At 47.0% G+C, this 20,081-nt stretch overlaps 1 protein-coding gene across 1 annotated transcript in view; it reads left to right on the top strand.

Moving 5' to 3' along the window:
• LMCD1 (LIM and cysteine rich domains 1) overlaps positions 1-18,514 on the top strand; it is a 69,339-nt gene extending 50,825 nt beyond the window's left edge. The window contains exons 4-6 of the mRNA XM_066245643.1: positions 2,100-2,429; positions 16,752-16,967; positions 17,842-18,514. Of these exons, the coding sequence (XP_066101740.1) occupies positions 2,100-2,429; positions 16,752-16,967; positions 17,842-18,000 (705 nt within the window). The 3' untranslated portion in view covers positions 18,001-18,514. The remainder of the gene's footprint in view (positions 1-2,099; positions 2,430-16,751; positions 16,968-17,841) is intronic.
• Positions 18,515-20,081: the final 1,567 nt, after the last annotated feature.

Genomic DNA, 20,081 nt, shown 5'->3' with positions numbered 1-20,081 from the left:
AAGCTGTACAAAGTCTCCAAGTGGTTCTTATGCAGCATAAAGTTGGAGACTGGGTTCCTCAGCCATGCAGGTCAGGCGTGTTTGTGCTGGAAGCCCCTGCACTTTCACACTGATCAAAAGAAAAAGCATAGGGCAACCTGGCCTTCCCCAGACAGGTTCAAGAATAAGCACTTTCTAGATGTGTAGTCAGCTGTGCGGCTCCATGGAGATTCTTGTTCTTCTGCATGTTAGGTGAAGCATCTTGGCCTCTTTGGCCAACAAGAATCCATTACCACCTCAGCCCCTTGCATGGGCTGCAAGCCCAGGTTAGTGCTACTGCTCATCTCTCTTTTAGTTGTAGTGAGGATCAAGGGAGGCTTCTCATGATCGTCAAGAGCACACGACTATGCAGTCTACCCTGAACTTTGCTGATGAGGAAACGGAGGCCCAGAGGGGTTGGGTACTCTCTCGGTCTTACACGGAGTACAGCGGGAGGGCTGGAGCTAGAAACCCAAATTTCCTGACACCCCAGGGCTCTGTTCACAAGCCAGGCCATCTTCCACATCTGGGAAAGCACCCCCAAAATTATCAGGGACTGTACCAGTGATCGGGAATTAACAGGGTGTGCTGTGCGTCCACAGTGCCGGAAGGCATCTCAGCCAGGTATCCCGGGATGTAGGGCAGAGTCCCAAGGGGACGTCCATCGGCGCCCTTCAATTGATGAGTCCCACAATATCCAAGGTCACCTACTCTCCCTTTTCTAAAAACACTCTTATCCAGAATTTATTTATGATGAAACTCAGCAAATACCAGGCTCTAGACTAGTACCCACCCCAGGCTCCTTCCCCCTGCTCCCTAAAAGCAAACAACTGGACTGCTCATTATAAATGCAGGATGAGTTTCCCAGTTGATTCACACAGTTCCAAGAGGAGTCCAGCCCAGTGGTGCGGTAGGAGGCAGGCAGCTTCTGAAGGAGTCAATAGGACAGCCGACTCTTGAGCAGTGGAAGTCGGGCAACCTGGTAGGGGGCGTCAAGGTCGTGGTCAAGGTCAGGCACAGAAGGGGAGAACAGTCGTCAAGGATAAACACTTTGCCTTTCACAGTTCCTCATGCTGTATCGCTGTGACCTTTATTGCCTCCTATCTCCCTATCCCTGGGACCCACCCAACTAAAAGATTTCGGGGGGTGGGGGTTTAAAAGGCCAAATTGGACAGTTATCTCTGAACATATTAATATTCAGATGGTTACCATTCTATCAACGAGGAAATGTTATTGACTTGAGGCCTTGTTGATTCTACTATTAAAGGTGTCTTTTTGCATATTTTTAAATTAATAAACCATGAAAAACCTTATGTCCATAATGATTTATTTATACTTTTTCTAAGAAAAGCAATTTTAAACTTTGTTTTTAATTGGGAACATCGATGTGAGGTAAGGAAAGTAAAAATATTCCATTTTGAAGGAAACAAAATCCCTGTTACACAGCCAGCAAATCCAAAATGAACATCTACTTAAATCACATCATTCTCATCAAGAAAGTGACCTGAGGCCAACACATGGGGGAGAGTGAAAGCTTATTTAGGCCTCTTATGATTGTCACCAAAATTCTCAACATTCCTTCCTTAAGAATCCCTGGGTTCCGCCTGACCAGGCGGTGGCGCAGTGGATAGAGCGTCGGACTGGAATGCGGAAGGACTGAGGTTCGAGACCCTGAGGTCGTGCCAGCTTGAGCGCAGTCTCATCTGGTTTGAGCAAAGCTCACCAGCTTGGACCCAAGGTCGCTGGCTCCAGCAAGGGGTTCCTCAGTCTGCTGAAGGCCCACGGTCAAGGCACATATGAGAAAGCAATCAATGAACAACTAAGGTGTCGCAATGAAAAACTGATGATTGATACTTCTCATCTCTCTCCGTTCCTGTCTGTCTATCCCTATCTGTCCCTCTCTCTGACTCTCTCTCTGTCCCTGTAAATAAATAAATAAATTAAACAAAATAAAAAGAATCCCTGGGTTCCCTAAAAACCTGAAGAAGCTGGAAATTGCTCACCAATTGCAGATGTGGCCAGTTCTCAGCTCTCTGCCTGGGGGCGTGAGGATGACAGTGGGTTTCTCTCTCCCCGCCCAGGGCCTGCAGTACATGGAGCTCATCCCCAAGGAGAAGCAGCCAGTGACAGGCACCGAGGGCGCCTACTACCGCCGCCGCCAGCTCATGCGCCAGCTCCCCATCTACGACCAGGACCCCTCTCGCTGCCGCGGACTTTTGGAGAATGAGCTGAAACTAATGGAAGAGTTTGTCAAGCAGTATAAGAGCGAGGCCCTCGGCGTGGGAGAAGTGGCCCTCCCTGGGCAGGGCGGTTTGCCCAAGGAGGAGGGCAAGCAGCAGGAAAAGCCAGAGGGTACAGAGCCTGCCACCCCAACCACCAACGGCAGCATCGGAGACCCAACCAAAGAATACGTAAGTTGCTCCCAGGCCTCCGGGCTGCCGCACCCACCCGGGCCAGGACTGCATGGTCAAGGCCCAGCTCCCGGCTCCTTCTGCTCATTCGTGCCCTCATTCATACAGTCATGCCTCCAGCAGCTATTCAGCACTCATACCCTGTGCCTGGCACTGTCCTGTGGAACATAATGCAAGGTCACTGCCCTCCAGGGTCTCACTGTCCAGTGGCAGTCACAAACTGCCACAGCCTAGAGAGAGGGCATCTGATCTTGCTTGGGGTGAAGGTTGGTTTGGATTAGGAGCTGAGGCCCACGCTGGTCTCAGAAGATGTGTTAGCCACCCAGGCCTTTGGGCTTTTAGGGAAATACCTGTGCGTCCCTAAAGAGGTGAGAGCATGTGCCACAAAAGTTCCAGAGAGCGCAGTGGAGGGAGAAGATTGGGTGAAGTCCCATGTGACTGAAAGCTTGGGGAGCTGGGGGGAGGCAGGACACAAGGCTGGCCAGGTCAGCAGGGGCACGCTTCCTGAAGAGTGGGCCATCCAGCCATCCGTCACTGAGTACGGGTCAGCCTGTACTGTCAGACGAGCAGAGGACACTGTCCCCACACTGGAGAAAGCCGTGGTCTCCTGGCTTTACTCTAAGGGCCATGGGAGCTGTGCCCGGCTTCTCGGGGGAGGTTCCATGGGATCTGAGCCGTTTTCCCTGGTAGGGAAAGGTTTCCCTAGAGTGTGGGCGCTGTGCTGGGGTGTGAGGAGCCGCGGGAGGCAGTTTGAGAACACGCAAAGGGGAGCCAGGGCCTGGGCGGTGAAAGCCTCAGGGATGGGTTTGCCTTGTTTTATTTCCCAAGACATGAAAGGATAGCTTGAGACTGTGGTCACTGGGGCTGCCGAGTGCCAGCTCACTGCGGCCAGCTCCCTTTGCACACACCCCCCGCCCCTCGTCAGTCAAGGGGCTTCATACTCCTGTTTGACATTTGGAGATAAAAGCACACAGGATCCTCAAGTAAATTACCCGACTGGCTGGGAACAGGATGGCAGTTACCTGTCTGAGCCAGACATCCCAGGGGAACCCCAGCCCAGACAATGCCACATCCAGAGAGGGCCAGCCTCTCTCTTCCCTGCTGCGGTGCCTCAGACTTGTCATCTCACACTCAAGTCCTGCATCTCCACCCCACATGTTGTCGGCACGTTTATTTGGGATTACCATCCGATGAACTATTTATCTCACAACTGTAGGACAAAAGAACATCATGTATTTTCTCTATCACACCTTTGGCCATGATGTTGACCTATTTCTCAGGAAGAATACGTGTCCTGGGAGTTTTTTAAAAATTAGATCCAGTGATCATGTTTTATAAACTAATCTCCTCCCCAACTCTGCCTTCTGTGCACCCTCAAATAGCCATTTGTCCCTAAGGATAAATACTGTGTGATTCCAAGTTGGAAGAAGACTTTAAGTCGTCATGACATTTCCCAGTTGCCATTCCCGAGAGAGATGCTGATGTAAACATGTAGTTTATCTTTGACTCAGCCCCCACGTTTTGTTCAGTGTGGAAGCGAGGCAAAGGTGGCTTGAGATCCCAGGTCCCTGCCTAAATCAACTGTAGGAAGCAGTTTGGACACTTAGGAAGCATTTAAACAAGACCAGAAAATAAATGGCAGATTCCACAGTCAGAAAATAAGGCAGGGACTCCAAAGGAAGCCATTATTGATTGACCTGGGCTGGCTGGGGAAGACAGGGTTCTCCTTCTTTACCCTAATCCTAATCTAACTTCAGTAACTACTTATGTAATTAGTGGCTTCAGGTCTGTCACTGCCTCTAGAGGTCAAGGTCTTGTCTTGTTCATCACTGTATCTGTAGCAAGTGCCTTCAATAGAGATAGTAGGTGCTCAGTAAAAATGTGATCCGTGGAAGAATAAAAAAATGAATGAATAAATGAACATTCAAACTAAATTGAGCCTGGGAAGGTGGGGACAATTTGGATGGCCATTTTGTCCTGGAGTACGGTGAGCTCTCAAGGTCATATTTATTAAGCACCTGCTCCGTGCCAAATGCTATGCTCACTCTTTCAGGGTCTTTGTTTAATTTGCACAGTTGCCTGGGGTGAATGTCACCGACCCCATTTTATAGATGAGGAATCAGAGATTCAGCGAGGATAGGTAACTTTTCCAAGGTTGTCTAGGTACTAAGCAGAAGAACAAGGATCCAGCAGTATTTCTAGAGTTGTAACTGTGCTTGTTACCCGTTCGAGACTGTTTAACTCCTTCGTTGTCTCCTTAAGCCAGGGAGCAAATCCGATAAAGGCAGCGAGATAGCCCGCGAGGCCGTAGACTGTGTGTGCCCAGCAATGCCACGTGTAGGTGTGGGCGTGGGCTGCACTCCCTGAACTGCTCTGCCCTATCCCAGTGAGTGGTCACATTAAGTGACCATCCATCCATCCATCCAGGGTGCCATGCTCCTTTTCTTTCTCATGAAAGGGCAGTGTGGGACAGTTACCAAAGCCAGGAATCAGGCACAAGTTCTGATTTTTGCTTCCCTGATGAGGGCCACAAACCTCACTCGCAGTGGTCAGGGCATTCAACTTAAGAACCTGGGCGCGGGGAGGAAATTTTAGGACTCAGTCTTTCATCTCAAATCCAAACAGAGTTTTACAGAGAAAAACAATGGAGGAAAATAGAGGGATGTGTGGAATTATTATACTAGAACTATCTTGGTAACATATCACTGTTTATCATCCTAACCGTGGTCATTGTTGCTGTTGCTAGCAGCTTCAGTTTAGTGGGCGTTGCTATGAACCAAGGGCAGTGCTAAGCCCTGCAGGGTCCAATTGAAAGCTCCTGACCACCCAGGGATGTGAGAAAGGCTGTGGGATTCAAACCAACCTCTGACAGACCCCAAGTTCATCTTTCCTGCTTCCCAAGGCTTAGTCCTCAGAAAGCTAATGGATATTGTGCCATAAAGGGGTCATTGGCCTTGTAAGTTTGGGAGACATTGGAGTGAACAGAACTAAGTGGGTTTCTTTACAGCAGAACTTCTCAGAGTCCTTACAGGCGAAAGCAGTGGTTCTCAAACTAAAATTGCCAAGAAGGTCTGTTCAAGTTCGGAGGGCTGGGTCCCATGCCAGAGTTTCCTATTTAGTAGGCACAGGCATGGCCTGAGAATCTGCATTTGTAATGAGTCCCAGGTCAATGCTGACGCTGATCTGGGGGCCACACTTTGAAAACCACTGCTAAAATGACCTAATATATAAGCTCAGCAATATGATAGCTGCAATTTGGTCTCTGGTGAGGGTGCAGGAGATGAAAACCTGGCATATTTCAGATTTCTTTGGCCTCCTAGCTCAGGGAGTCCAGCTTGGAGAACACTATATACCACTCGTGTTCTTTGAGTTGTCCGTGGGGAGATCTGGAAACACAGACACAGAATCTGACACACTGCTTTGTATCCTTGTTTTTGATCATACACTACACTATAGTCTGAGGCCATGAGCTCCCACTTTTCTCTCTGCCATGTGCTGCTGGCCCTGGGGGCCAGTTCTCCTGTGAGCTCACTTGGCTCCATCATGCTTCAGCTCCGCCTATTACAGTCGTGACCTTCAGAGACCTTAGCAGGGACTCAGACTCCAGCAAGCAGGGTCAAGCTGTTGAGTCCTCTTTCATAGCCCCTCCACCAAAGTGTCCTCAGAGGAAAAGGTTATCCAGCCCAGAGGGGCCCTATTGCCAAAAACCTCTCCCAACTCGCCTGTGTGGAATCCCACCCGCGGGATGAGTTCTGAGTGAAGCCAGGTAACGGAGGAGTAGCCGGGTGGCGGGGACAATGCCATCTGAGCCCGACCTTCCCCACTGGCCAGAGCTGTCCAGCTATATGGATCTGAGCATATTTTGCAGATCTGCACCCGACCCCCAGCTTTCAGCCCCTAGGCCTTCAGACAGGGCCCCCTGACAGGACAGGGAAACCTAAAATTAGCCGTGGCCCCTCTGAGAATGAACCCAAGGGCTGTGGCTGCCCATGTGGACTGTTAAGCAGTCCTCTGAGAGTGTTGTTATTACCCTGAGTTGAGGAGAGGCAGGACACCATGGGCAATGCCTTCAGAGTATTCCTCTTCATGAGGACACACCAAGGCAGAAATATGCCAGATACTAACTCATCCCCTGTCCCTCCCAAAGCATGCCCTTTAAATCAGTGAGGCCAATTAAAAACCCAGAAATATCATATTTAGCCTCCCTCTCTTGCCTTCACTGACCCCACTGTGTGTTTGTGGACAGGAGGGAATCGTTTACTACACAGCAGGCCCATTTATCTCTTTGAATCCCTTAATAACCAGCGAGAGAGGTTGGGATTGTTATACCCATTTCACAGATGTGGAGCCTGAGGCATACCAGCCTGCTGATAAGAGGTGGGGCTGGGTTTCCATCCCTGGTCTTGCTGCATCACAGACCAGTGTAGTCTGGGAAGTACTGGGCAGGGCCCAGCAGTGTGGGTACAACACGAGGAGTATGCATTGAGGTTTGCTGGGGTGAATGGCCATGTTTGGAGTAACTCACAGCTGCCCAGTGGAGAATTTGGGGGCCTCTTGTCTGCATGCCAAGAACAACAGAAGGACTTGCCTGCCCCACCCTACTACCACCCACCATGGGTCATGGGGGCTTCAAAGGGTTCCGTGGCCACAGAGCTGCCAATTCCAGCAGCCTGGACCCTTTCATATCAGAACGGTGAAGCCCCAGACTCACTTCCCTGCCTGCCCCCCACCTCTCCCACCTGGATGGAGCCTATGGGTGCCTGCACACCCAGCAGGCAATGACCTTACTGCTCTGATTGTCAGCATCTCCACCCAACCATTTCCCTGCGTTCAGAATGCTTACTGGATGTCCTCTCAGAAATTGAATATACAGATTTCCTGGGCACGGTCATTCTGCCCAGGCATTTCCGCCCTTCCTACACCTCAAACATGTAACGAAGAAGGGGAGGGAAGCCAGAACATAACATTAATGCGGTCCCCACCCTCTAGCTCTTACCATCCCTGCCCCCCTCCCTCCCCCACACCACCCCTCTTGCAGGCCAAGCCATGCCAGAGAAAGTGACTAAGGGGTGAGGAATAGGTTGAGAGAAGTAAAGATCATCCTTGAACTTGTGAAGCTTTATTAATTTGGTCCAAATGACAGGGTGGCCCCGCCCCAATCTTCTCACAAGAATGCACAGAGGAGGGACTAGGGGCCCGGGTCCTCGCCCTTCCACCGAGGTCTGCCTCTCAGACAGGAACTCAGAAGCTGGCAGACTCTAGCCCCAACAAGGGACATATTTGTGGCAAAGGGACTTCCAAATCTTTGTCCAAGCAGATGTTTGGCTTGTGGGCTTGGCTGGTTGGCTTGCCTGCCAGCCCCTCTCTGGGAATTTGAAACCACCACCCCACCCCCCATCCCGTGCCTGTCTGGGCTGGAGGACAGGAGGGTAAGGGGCCCAGAAAAGCAGCCCCTAAAAATCACCATGGTTACCAGGCTTCTCCACATCTGCCTCCCTCCTTTATGGCAGAAATGTCTCAGTAACATTGAAGGAGGTTTGTTTCACAGAAAGTTCCTTTATCCCACTTTTTATACTTGTAAATACTTTTCCATGTTGCCACATAGGCCTCACAGGCATCTTTTTTTTTTTTTTTTCCCCTGAAGTGGACCACATAATATTCCATTGACTAAAGCAGGGGTTGGCAAACTTCTCCTGTCAAAGGAAGAAAGTGAATATTTTAAGACTTTGCAGCCACACCGTCGTGGTCACAATTGCTCGCCTCTGTCCTTGTAGCACTCGTGCAGCCATAGGTAATACCTAAACAGATGACCATGGCAGTGTTCCAATAAAACTTTATTTGCAGACACAGGCAGTGGGCAGGATTTGGCCCGAGGAGGTAGTTTGCTGACCCTGGAACCAGAAGAACCATAAAAAATACTTTCAGGTTTTTATGAATTACTTTGGTTCGATCCAATTTTATTTTGTTATTATGGGTTAATGCAGTGGTCTCCAACCCCCGGACTGTGGACCAGTACCAGTCCGTGGGCCATTTGGTACCAGTCCACAGAGAAAGAATAAATAACTTACATTATTTCCGTTTTACTTATATTTAAGTCTGAATGATGTTTTATTTTTTAAAATGACCAGATTCCCTCTGTTACATCCGTCTAAGACTCACTCTTGATGCTTGTCTCAGTCATGTGATACATTTATCCGTCCCACCCTAAAGGCTGGTCTGTGAAAATATTTTCTGACATTAAAGTGGTCCGTGGCCCAAAAAAGGTTGAGGACCACTGGGTTAATGGATGATGGCAATGATGATGATTAACACTCAGTGACCACCTAGGTTGTGCCAGGCACTGAGCCAGAGGCTTCACAGTGTCACTCACTATATTTAACCCTAAGAATGATCCTACAGACTAAACCATTAAGACAAGTTTATAATCAAGTTCATCAGTGTTTTTATTTATTTTTTTAAGATTTGTTTGTTTTGTTTTGTTTTTTAATTTTTTTTTTTATTCATTTTAAAGAAGAGAGGGAGAGACAGAGAGAGAGAAGGGGGGGAGGAGCTGGAAGCATCAACTCCCATATGTGCCTTGACCAGGCAAGCCCAGGGTTTCGAACCGGCGACCTCAGCATTTCCAGGTCGACGCTTTATCCACTGCGCCACCACAGGTCAGGCTACATCAGTGTTTTTAAACTTCAGATCACAACCTATCAGTGGACAGTAAATCAGTTCAGTGAATTCAATCAGAATATTTTTTAAATGCTTTGAGTAGCAAATATTTTTCTGGGAACCTTTTGTCTCGGGGGTGTATACATGTACTTGTGTTTCTGTACTACCTGAGGCCATAAAATATATTTCCTGCTCTGGAGAGAACATAGGGTTGAGGAAATCATCTAGTCACCTAGCTAGTGAGCGGTTCCAACCAGAGCTGGAGCTCGGGCCGGCCTCACCCCAAGCCCGACACAGACTCCAAAGTCTAGGAACTCCTGTGGCCAGAGCCCTGAGCCGCAGGCACCGTGCGAGGCTGTGGCCCCGTGTCGGGCGCATTGAAAGCTTTTCCCTACCCGGCAGCCCTGTGGCAGAGTCCGTGGTCCACACGCTACACGAAGCTGGGTTCGAGAACCCCCGGGCTCCTTTACAAGTGTAGCATTTCTGAAGCCCTCCTGGCTCCACCTTCCCTCTTCTCCAGATCCGCAGGGGGGAGATTCACATAAAAAGGCCTGACGTTTTACCTTGTGTGACAGAGAGCCCCATATTCGGTACCGTGCTCCACGGGGAGGCAGGAGGCAAAGCGGTCGGCAGCAACAGTGACCTCCACGTGTAGAGTATTTCCGACAAGCCAGGGCTGCTACATGTTTCAGATGAGGCAAGTGAGGCCCAGCAAGGTGGGTGACTTGTCCAAGGGTTGGCCAGTGATGAAGCCTCCTTCCAAAAGCCATGACCCTAAGCATGGCACCCCAGCCTGCCCAGCCTGCACCGCAGGAGCCTCAGGAAGATGACAGTTTTGGGTGAACAGAATACAACAGGCTGAGGATGCCAGAAATGTCCCTGAGTCAGAAAAGAAAAGAAAAGGAAAAAACGACTCTGGGGTATGTAAGGCTGCAAGGCAAAGATGGTGAATAATCACCATAAGAGGAAATGAAGAGATGCTGTTGATAAATAAATTGTTGAGTGTTTGTATTGGAGAGGACCCAGCGCCTGAATTCAAGGCCCTTGTGTTAATATTTACTATATTGTGATGGTGAGATTTCCACAAGGCACTCTGGGTTTAGACTGGTTAGGCCTTTGGATAAGCGCCTTCCAGAAGAGACGGCAGGATTGGGACAGACCTTCTGGCAACCATGACGGAGAGATTATTGCTGGTTTAGAGGGTTCTCCGTGTCTACTGATCCCTCCTGAAGGCCCACATGGCTCAGTCCTTGGAGACAGTTCTTTGGCCATGGAACCCTTGGCCACTGTCCTTCTTAATCTGCTGTTGTCTAGAACACTTTGTGTCTTGATTACTTCCATTGCCGAAGTCTTAAAAATTCCAAGTACCCGCATTTGATGTCCCCATCACCTAATGCTGCCTATCAAACCACCCCAAGATATAGAGGCTTAAAACAGTAACCTCAGTCTTGCTCACAAATCAGCAATTTGGACAGGGTTCAGTGGGGGTCTTATCTCTGTCCACGTGGTGTCATCTGGAGCAGCTTGCAGGCTGGGGGCCAGAGTCTTCTGGGGCTCCTTCACTCACACGTCTGGCCTGGATGCTGGGAAGACCCAAATAGCTGGGGCTGGGCCAGCAGTCACTTCAGTGTCTTCTCCACATGGTTGCCCTAGCATGGAGGCCTCCAGACTTCTTTTCTGCCTGCCCAGGGCCAGAGTATGTGTAGTGAGAGAGGGAGCCCTGTGGAAGCAGTGTTGCCTTTTAAGACCTTCCTGTGGGATCTATAGCATCCCTTCCATTCGACAGGAGCAAGCCAAGAAGGTAGGACCACATTCAAAGGAAGGGACTTAGCCCACTGGTTGAAGGGGGGTCCAAGAATTTGCAACCTCATTTTCACACACTGAGGGTACCTCAGCCCTGCCAAGTCTTGCCATCTGAGGCCGCCAAATCCAAAAGGTTCCCGTCTTTCTCAAAGCAGGTGTCTTAACAGATTACAAAGTCCCAGAGAACTCTTTCATGTAGACCCTTTTCATTAAGAATCTCGCCACTTGAACTGGGACAAGGCAAACCTTCAATGGCACAGGGAGATACGTCATATTTATTCTACCTGTGACAGGTTTGTGCCACTCGACATCCCCTCCGGGTCATGGCGTGGGGGAGGGTAGTCTGCAAACTAAGCGATGTTGGAAAGACTCTCATGAGCAAGCTCTGATTTTAGATAGTTGGGAGTATGAGTAAGAACCAACTGATGTGCTAATGACAAATATTCTTCTCTGTGCCTTTTAACATCGTCCCAAAGGACTTCTGCTTGACCGCACTACCCCCTTCACCGGCTAAGCAGCCTAAGAATGACCACATTGGGCTTGCTTTAAAATAAGCTAAAATTTAAGCATGCCAGGAATTTGAATTGGCTTTTGCTGTAACCGAATCGAATTGGTGATGTCATTTTTGCTGAGTTTATTTATAAGGTCATTTTTAAGCACTCTACGATAGTGGTTCTCAAAGTAAGCTCTCTTGACCACATCAGCGTCCCCTGGGAATTTGCAAATTCCTATGCCCCATCTCAGACCTACTGAATCAGACACCCCAGGGGTGGGGCCCAGCAGTCTGTGTTAACAAGCCCTCTGGGGGATGCTGGGTCAGACTCCAGTCTGAGAATTACTATCTTAGAGGGTGTAGGGTTGGAGAAGGATCAGAACAAGCCTGCCAAGCCAGGCACTGATTGTAGTGGAATCTGGAGTAGTGACCAGACAATGAAACTCATGCAACTCATGCTAGCAGCATTATGGGAAGGAGACCCACGCCTCTAAACCAAACGCAGATCCCGCCTTTTACAGACTTTGTCATCTTGGGAAAGTGATTTAACTCTCTGAGCCTCGGCTTTCTTATCTATAAAGAGGGCTGGGATAGAGAATAATTGGAGATTTTAGCTACTTATTATTGAACCCTTATAAAGTCCATTATCTCTTATCTCATTTAATATTGCAACAACCAGCCCTGGCCATCTGGCTCAGTGGCAGAGCATCAGCCTGGCGTGTGGAAGTCCCAGGTTTTATTCCTGGCCAGGGCTCACAGGAGAAGCACCCATCTGCTTCTCCACCCTTCCCCTTCTCCTTTTTCTCTGTCTCTCTCTTCCCCTCCCACAGCCAAGGTTCCATTGTAGCAAAGTTGGCTCAGATGCTGAGGATGGCTCCATGGCCTCTGCCTCAGGCGGTAGAATGTCTCCGTTGCAACGGAACAATGCCTCAGGTGGGCAGAGCATTGCCCCCTAGTGGGCTTGCTGGGTGGATCCTGGTTGGGTGCATGCGGGAGTCTATCTCTCTGCCTTCCCACTTTTCACTTCAGAAAAATACAAATATATATATATATTGCAACAACCCTGTGGTGTTAGTATTATTATAAGTATTCCCATTTGACAAGTGAAAAAACTCAGGCACAGAGAGGGTGGGTAACTTGTTCAAGGTCACACAGTTAGTCTCTCTCTCAACCATTTCCTGCCATTTAGAAATTGTAAATCTTGGTACCAAAGATTGTAGAAGCATAAATTTGTACAGAGAAAGGTGGGGCTGGGATCATAGGACCCAAGCTAGATAGGCATTCTGACTCTTGATTGCCAGTCTGCCCCTGGTGATAGAGCCAAGACAATGTCAGATCTATCATTCTTTGAGATGACAAGGAAAGGGGCATAGAAAACAGCTCACAGGCAGGAGGAGAAAATTGGTTCCTGACTCATGTTGACAGGGCTCATTATCCAGACATCTTACTTTCATAAAATGGCAGTGCCGCTGTTTACTTAGAAGGGCTGGTAGTAATGAGGCCAAGAGCCAGGGACGCTGGGGAAACAGTGGGGCGAGAGGCACACCCCTGAGGGACCCTTGACAAAGGACGTTCAGATGCTGAGGAGCTGAGCCCAGTTCACGAACACAGACCTCTCTTCTTGCCTCCATGCTGCTGCCAGAATTACCTCCTTCTACTACAAACCAGAACCCAGCACTCCTCTCCTCAAACCAGTAATGGCTCCCTGTTGCCTCCAGAGTGAATCCCAACCCATAAGCTCAGTTCATAACCAACCATGGTCGCCTCCACACTGCCTTTGACCTCATAGCCCCCACTTCCTGCTTTGGGTCACGGGTGCCTGCTGATGCCCCTAGACCCATAGGGGCATCTGTGACCCTCTCCCCTCCCCCACTTCTGGAAATGTGCAGTTGGGAGCCCCACTGATGTTTCACGGTAATACCCAAAACAGTGTTGTGGACGGACAGTAAGTCCCTCTGTGTGGGAGAGAAGGGCTGTAAATTTCATTACATGAAATTTAGAAAGCCAGGCCGACAGAAAATTCGCTGGGTGCTCAAGCAGCCTTGCCAAATAGTTTACATTTCCCCGCTATGCTGAAGAGATAGTGATAATAAGTGAATGTTGATTCATCGCTTGCTTTTGCTTTGGACCCTCTGATGAGCTCCAGGCAGGCTAGGACTCAGTCGTGTGCAGAGGCACAGGGTTTCACACCGTTCATTCTTATGGGCACAACTGACACCACAAATCTAGCATGTTCTAAGGAACATCAGCAGGCAGGCAGGATCAGTTAACCAAACATATTCCTTCTCCAGACATTTTTTCAACAAGCACTGTCCCTAGGAACCGCTCTCTGCAGGCACATGGACATTCCTGGTCATTTGGTTTTCTTTCCCCAGCTTTTGCCATTTTAATTTTTATTTCCTCTTCATATACAGGAATATATTAAGTCTGTAATTAAAATATTTAAGTTAAGAATAGTAACTGTTTAGGCTCTGAACATATGCCTACTCATCATTACATGGCAAAACAATCACTACTTTGATGGGGGCTGACATGTAATTCCTGCTTAGTAACACACAGTTTGCATCCAAAGCCAAGATCAGCAAATATCTTCTGTAAAGGCCTAGTAGTAAACATTTCAGGGCTTGTTGGCCCAGCTCCAAATCTATGATATCATGTAGGTACTTTATGTAACAAGGGAGAAAACAAATTTCCACAGTTTTTTTAAAATTTAAAATACAGGTGCCCCTTCAACAACACAGGTTTAATACTTGGGTCCCATGCAGTTGAAACCTGTGTTATTCAAGGATCAACTGTATTTTCAGTCCTCAGTTGGGAATCTGAATATGCAGAGGCTCATTTTCAGTTATATGCCAGTTTTCTATTTCACAGAGGATTGGTGCCCTCAACCCCCACGTCATTCAAGGGTCAACTGTATAATATAATTGAGCCCACGTTTGTCTATGTAGTGCATGTTGTATTAGTCAGTTTGGGCATTATTACTGGGAACTGGGAATACCACAGACCAGGTACCTTAAAGCAGTGGCTCCCAACCTTTTTTGGGCCACAGACCAGTTTAATGTCAGAAAATATTTTCACGGACCGGCCTTTAGGGTGGGACGGATAAATGTATCACGTGACCGAGACAAGCGTCAAGAGTGAGTCTTAGACGGATGTAACAGAGAGAATCTGGTCATTTTTAAAAAATAAAACATCGTTTAGACTTAAATATAAATAAAATGGAAATAATGTAAGTTATTTATTCTTTCTCTGCGGACCGGTACCAAATGGCCCATGGACCATTAAACCACAGAAATGTACTTTCTCACAGTTCTGAAGGCTGAAAGTTCAAGATCAAGATGCTGGCAGGGTTGGTTTCTGGTGAGACCTCTTTTCCTGGATTTCAGGTGGCTGCCTTCTCATTGTGTCCTCACTCGGCCTTTCCTGTGAATATCCAGGAAGAGAAAGAAAAAGAGAGAAGTAGCTTGATCTCTGGTTTCTCCTCTTGTAAGGACACCAGTCCTGATTAGGGTCTCAAGTTTATGACCTCATTTAACCTTAGTTACTTCCTGAAAGGTCCTTTTTCCAAATATAGTCACATTGGAGTTAGGGCTTCAACAGATGAATTCAACATGGAAATTTGGCGGAGACATAATTTAGTGCATAACACAGGTCTGCTAATGAGAAAAATGCACTTAGTTTTCAAAAAAACATTTCACTGAATTGGCGTTCAAACATAAAAACCGTTCTTCTCTGGTGGGTCCTATAAGAACAGGCCATGGTCAGGTTTGGCCACAGCCATGGTTTGCCAATACCTGATCAATATAGGGTAGCAGAATAAACCTTAGCTTTGGGGGCAGTGTTCAAATCCCAGCTTCGCCTCCTATCAGTTGTATGTTACTAAACAGTGGCTGAGTCTCTCTGAACCTCAGTTTTGCCATATCTGGGGGGAAATAATAATCTCCCTAAAAGGGAGAGAACTCTAGAAAGGGAAATAACTCTCTTGGGTTTCTCTAAGGGGTATTAGTAATGACTGCAAGATTCTGAGCACAGTGCTGGACACAGACCTGCCCACGGAAATGATAGCCATCATCACCATCATCAGAGTTCTGAGGAGCAGGTGATAACTCCAAAATGACTCAAAGGATTTAATGAACCCATTACCCTGGGTAGGATGTGATGAGGTTGACCATTTACCTCTGTGCTTTTCCTCCAAATTTAATGATGACAACCTCAGACAAAACCCAGTTGAGGTTTATTCTATAAAATGTCTGAGAAGTACTCCTCTAACCTGTCGAGGTCATTACGAACAAGGAAAGTCAGCGAACTGTCACAGCCAGGAAGAGCGTAAGGAGACATGACAACTAAATGTAATATGGTTCCTGGATGGGGTCTTGGGACAGTAAAAGGGCATTAGGCAAAAACTAAGATTATATGAATAAAGTTTGGACTTTAGTTAATAATAACATACCATTATTACTGTGACCAATATACGTGACCATATTAACGTAAGATGTTAAGAACAAAGAAAACTGAGTGTGGGTATATGATAGCTCTCTCTACCATCTTCACAATTTTTCTGTAAGTCTAAACTGGTCTAAAATTTAAAGTTTATTTCAAAATAATCATACATGGGTAAAAAATCTATTCAAAGTGCAAGGTGGACCAGTGGGTTTTCATGTAACAAGGATGAAAGGTTGATTGATGTGGTCTCAAATTTCAAATTAACTAACTTTTGGAAAACTGACACTTGAAATTTGATATAGAATCAAGAAAACTAGACACAGTTTTCTAGAGAGTCAATGAAAATACTCCTCCCTTTTCCAGCTTTATATCAGTGTGAGGCCAGATTTTCTTCATATATTTCAAAGAAAACAACATTATGCAAAAGATGAAAAGTGAAAACAGTTACAAGAACCCAGAGGTCCTCAGTTGAGCCGGCCATTAAAGAGATTTGCAAAAATGTAAAACAGTGCCACTCTGCTCACTAAATTTTTCTGTTTAGGAAAATAGAATTATTTTTTAATTACAAATATTTATAGTAACATATTGGTTTATTTTTTTAATGAATTATTATATAATTTTTTTCAGTTTTAATTTTTTTTCCTGGTAAATTTTGATAGCCATTACCCATATGAAAAAAAAAAGTCTTTATATTGTGTTTTAGAGTATAAAGCATCCTTCCTGAGAATAAAAAGGTTGAGAATCACTGTGTTAAACAAGTACTTTAGTCTTCAATAGGTAGGCAATGTTATCCCACTTCTCAGATGAGAAAACTGAGGAACAGAGAGGTACAGTAGCTTGCTCAAAGTCACCCAGGAAGTAAAGAGACCGGAGTTGAAATTCTAGCCTGTGTCACTTCGCTCTCCTGATTGCCTTGTCTCTTCTAGGTCTGTGAGCTCTGCAAGGGAGTGGCCCCTGGCGACAGCCCCGTGGTCTACTCGGACAGAGCCGGCTACAGCAAGCAGTGGCATCCTGCCTGCTTTGTGTGCGTCAAGTGCTCTGAGCCGCTGGTGGACCTCATCTACTTCTGGAAGAACGGGGCGCCCTGGTGCGGCCGTCATTACTGCGAGAGCGTCCGGCCCCGGTGCTCCGGCTGCGATGAGGTGAGGGCCAGGGGGGCTGGGCAGTGGGGCAACCCTAAAAAGGGAAGAGGATTGTCTGCAGACCTACACCACAGCCTCATTTTTGTGGGGACAATAGTATATTCACTGTAACAACACTCTACCATTTGTTAAGGGCTTACAGTGGCTCAGTAATTGGCTACATACTTTATGTGTGGCTACTACCTTTAGGGAGAGACAGTTCTCATCTCCTCTCCATTTTACAGGTGAGAAAAGTGCAGCTCACACAGCTCAGTGACCGTCGCAGCACTGACTTTGCACCCTCAGGATTCCAGGCACTTCATGTGCCCATGCAGCTCTCATAAAATCCCCATTCTACAGATGTGGAAACTGAGACGGGGAGATTACAGAATTTGCCTCAAGTCACAGAGTGAAGTGTTTTAAGTGAAACTTTACACCTGGTCCTGTTTGACCCCAACATCCAAAGGCACATTTAACCAGGATGTTATTTGCTCTTTCTGATCCTCAGGGTTCCTCACCATAGATGTATTCCAAAGTGTTACTTTATCCTGAGCTCTAGTGAACCTGTGTGCTCTTGCTCTTAAGACTGACCTCTATTGTTAAGCTCACCAGGGTATTTAATATTGTCTCTGAACACAGCTGGGCTTTGGAGTGAACCCAGAGAGTATCCCAGAGCCTAGGTAAGTAAAGCCTCCTGATGGTGAAGAACTTTTCTTTCCATCAAGAAGCTAAGATGCAACCGTGACCTTCACCAGATACCACAGATTGATGTAAGATTTCTTCACTGAGGCACTTAAAGGTCAAAACAAGAATAGGAAAGGATAAACCAGCATCCTGCAAGTTGCCCTCTACACACTGTCTCTACTACACTCATGTCTCCTGCTCTCCTCCCCAGATAATATTCTCGGAGGATTACCAGCGTGTGGAAGACCTGGCGTGGCACCGGAAGCACTTTGTGTGTGAGGGCTGCGAGCAGCAGCTGAGTGGCCGGGCGTACATTGTCACCAAGGGTCAGCTTCTGTGCCCAACCTGCAGCAAGTCCAAACGCTCCTGAAGGGCTGCCTGTCCTTGGCCAGAATCCACAGGTGCCCACTGAGAAGAAAAGCCAGGTGCGCTGAGGCCATCCTAAGGCTCTGTCTGATGTGACAGCCAGCAAGCAACAAAATCAGTGATTTTTTTTTTTCAGTGAGAATATATATGCACATATATTCTAGGTTGGGTGGTGGTGGATCCTTGAGGGTCAATAGTTGCAAAGCCAGAAATGTTCCAAGAAGCCTGAGGATGGAGTTACTTTGTTTTTGTTGCTGTTGTTTCCCATCTACCAACTAAAGACACAGTAGGCATCCTGCAAGGGCTCTCTAGGAGTTTCCCAGAATGCAGTTCTGAGTGATCTAATCACATAGCTGTAGAATGTGCGTGCTTTTTTGTGAGCCTGGGAGCTCCTCCAGGAACCGGCTGGGATCCTAACGATCGTTTGTTGCCTTGCCTCCTTTCAAATGGAATTTGAATGTTAAATAAAAACTCTTTTTTTGGCATGATAAATATCAATAAACATTTTATGCAGTCCATGTACACCCTCATCTAATTATTGATATTTACACTGATGAAGTGATGTTGTAGTATCCATTTGGCCCCTTCACCCTGAATGCTGATGCTGGCAAAAGGCACTGTAAATGCTGGTGCACCCCTTCATCAATGTATCTCGTCAGATTTCTTTGGAGAATGTAGGGGCTTGGAGCAGAATCCTCATCCCCAGTTCAGGATCCCCCCGATCACTGATGGAAACGTGCATGTTGTATTTCATGGTATACCAAAAAGCAGCCTCCTGGACCGGACTCAGCGGCCCTCAGAGCCCAAGCAGGTAATAAGTGAACCCCTCTGGGAATAAGACCAGGTAGTGTTGGGGAGCTGCCAAACAGGGCCACATGAGCCATGGTGATTTGGTTGAACAGACCTTAAAAAATACTAAATTTTTATGAGATACCTCTCCATTTTTAAATGTTGCCAACTGAACATCAAATGAGCCAACTAGAATAGGTCTTAGGGCAAGATTTTTCTCTTTCTACGGCCTCTCTGAGCATTTGCAGCCCCAAGTTCATTTCCTTTTCACAATTTCTAAGAAAGACATCTTTTCTACTGTAGCTATAAAGACCAAAAAAATAAAAATAAAAAGACATGAGTCCTAGGGACTCACAGTCTCGTTTCTTTCTTAAACTTACTCTCTGTTGCCAACTCTCTTGAATTTTACCACCCAAATTTCACTCTCATCATCTTTTATCTGCAATAGACTCATCCATGTGCTTTGCAAATTTGACCAAAGCTACTGCAGTACCCTTCTAAGGTGGCTTTCTGCTTCTACCTTCTCTGCAGCCACACTTATATTCTCTGTAATGTCTGCCTTCTCAAAGCGAAGCTGTGAGTGTGTCATCTCCTCACCCACCCTCCATGGCTCCCCATTGTCTCTCTAGCTAAGAACCAAGCTCTAACCCTGATGTTTGAATCCATCTAAAATGGCTTAACTGCCTTTCTGGTCTTATGACCCCTAGTTTCTCTCGATTTCTATTTGCCTATTTCTCCTAGATATTCAGAAACTCCCTTTGATCAAGCACACCCCACCATGCTTTTGCTAGTTCTGAGCCAGTTACTTGAAGACCAACTTCTGTTAAAATTCTATCTGTCCTAGAAAGTGCTTCTCGAGCATAAACTGCTTCTCGGTCCCTTCCCAGAAACATCAGTGGAATAGTCATTCATTCACTCACTCACTCATTCATTCATTCTGCAAATCTTCACTGAGTACTACGGAGTTCAAATTCCCATGCTGACTACAGAAGTATAACACTCAAAAAAAGAACACTTCCCCCTAGATTTTACAATCCGAAGGAGATGAGCCTTAGATAAATATTCCCATAGTCAATATAAAATTACAGCTACTGTGGATGCTATAGAGGCACATGTTGCTATAAAATACAGTATATAAAAGATATTAGAGCCTGACCAGGCAGTGGCACAGTGGATAGAGCATTGGACTGGGGCACAAAGGACCCAGGTTCAAAGCCCCAAAGTCACTGGCTTGAGTGCGGGCTCATCCGGCTTGAGTGGGGACTCACCAGCTTGAGCATGAGGTTGCTGGCTTGA

This window comes from Saccopteryx bilineata, chromosome 10 (assembly GCF_036850765.1).
Source record: "Saccopteryx bilineata isolate mSacBil1 chromosome 10, mSacBil1_pri_phased_curated, whole genome shotgun sequence".
In the NCBI taxonomy this organism is placed as follows: Eukaryota; Metazoa; Chordata; class Mammalia; order Chiroptera; family Emballonuridae; genus Saccopteryx; species Saccopteryx bilineata.
Note: the sequence above shows the minus strand (reverse complement) of the source record. Positions and strands in the feature narration are given on the sequence as shown.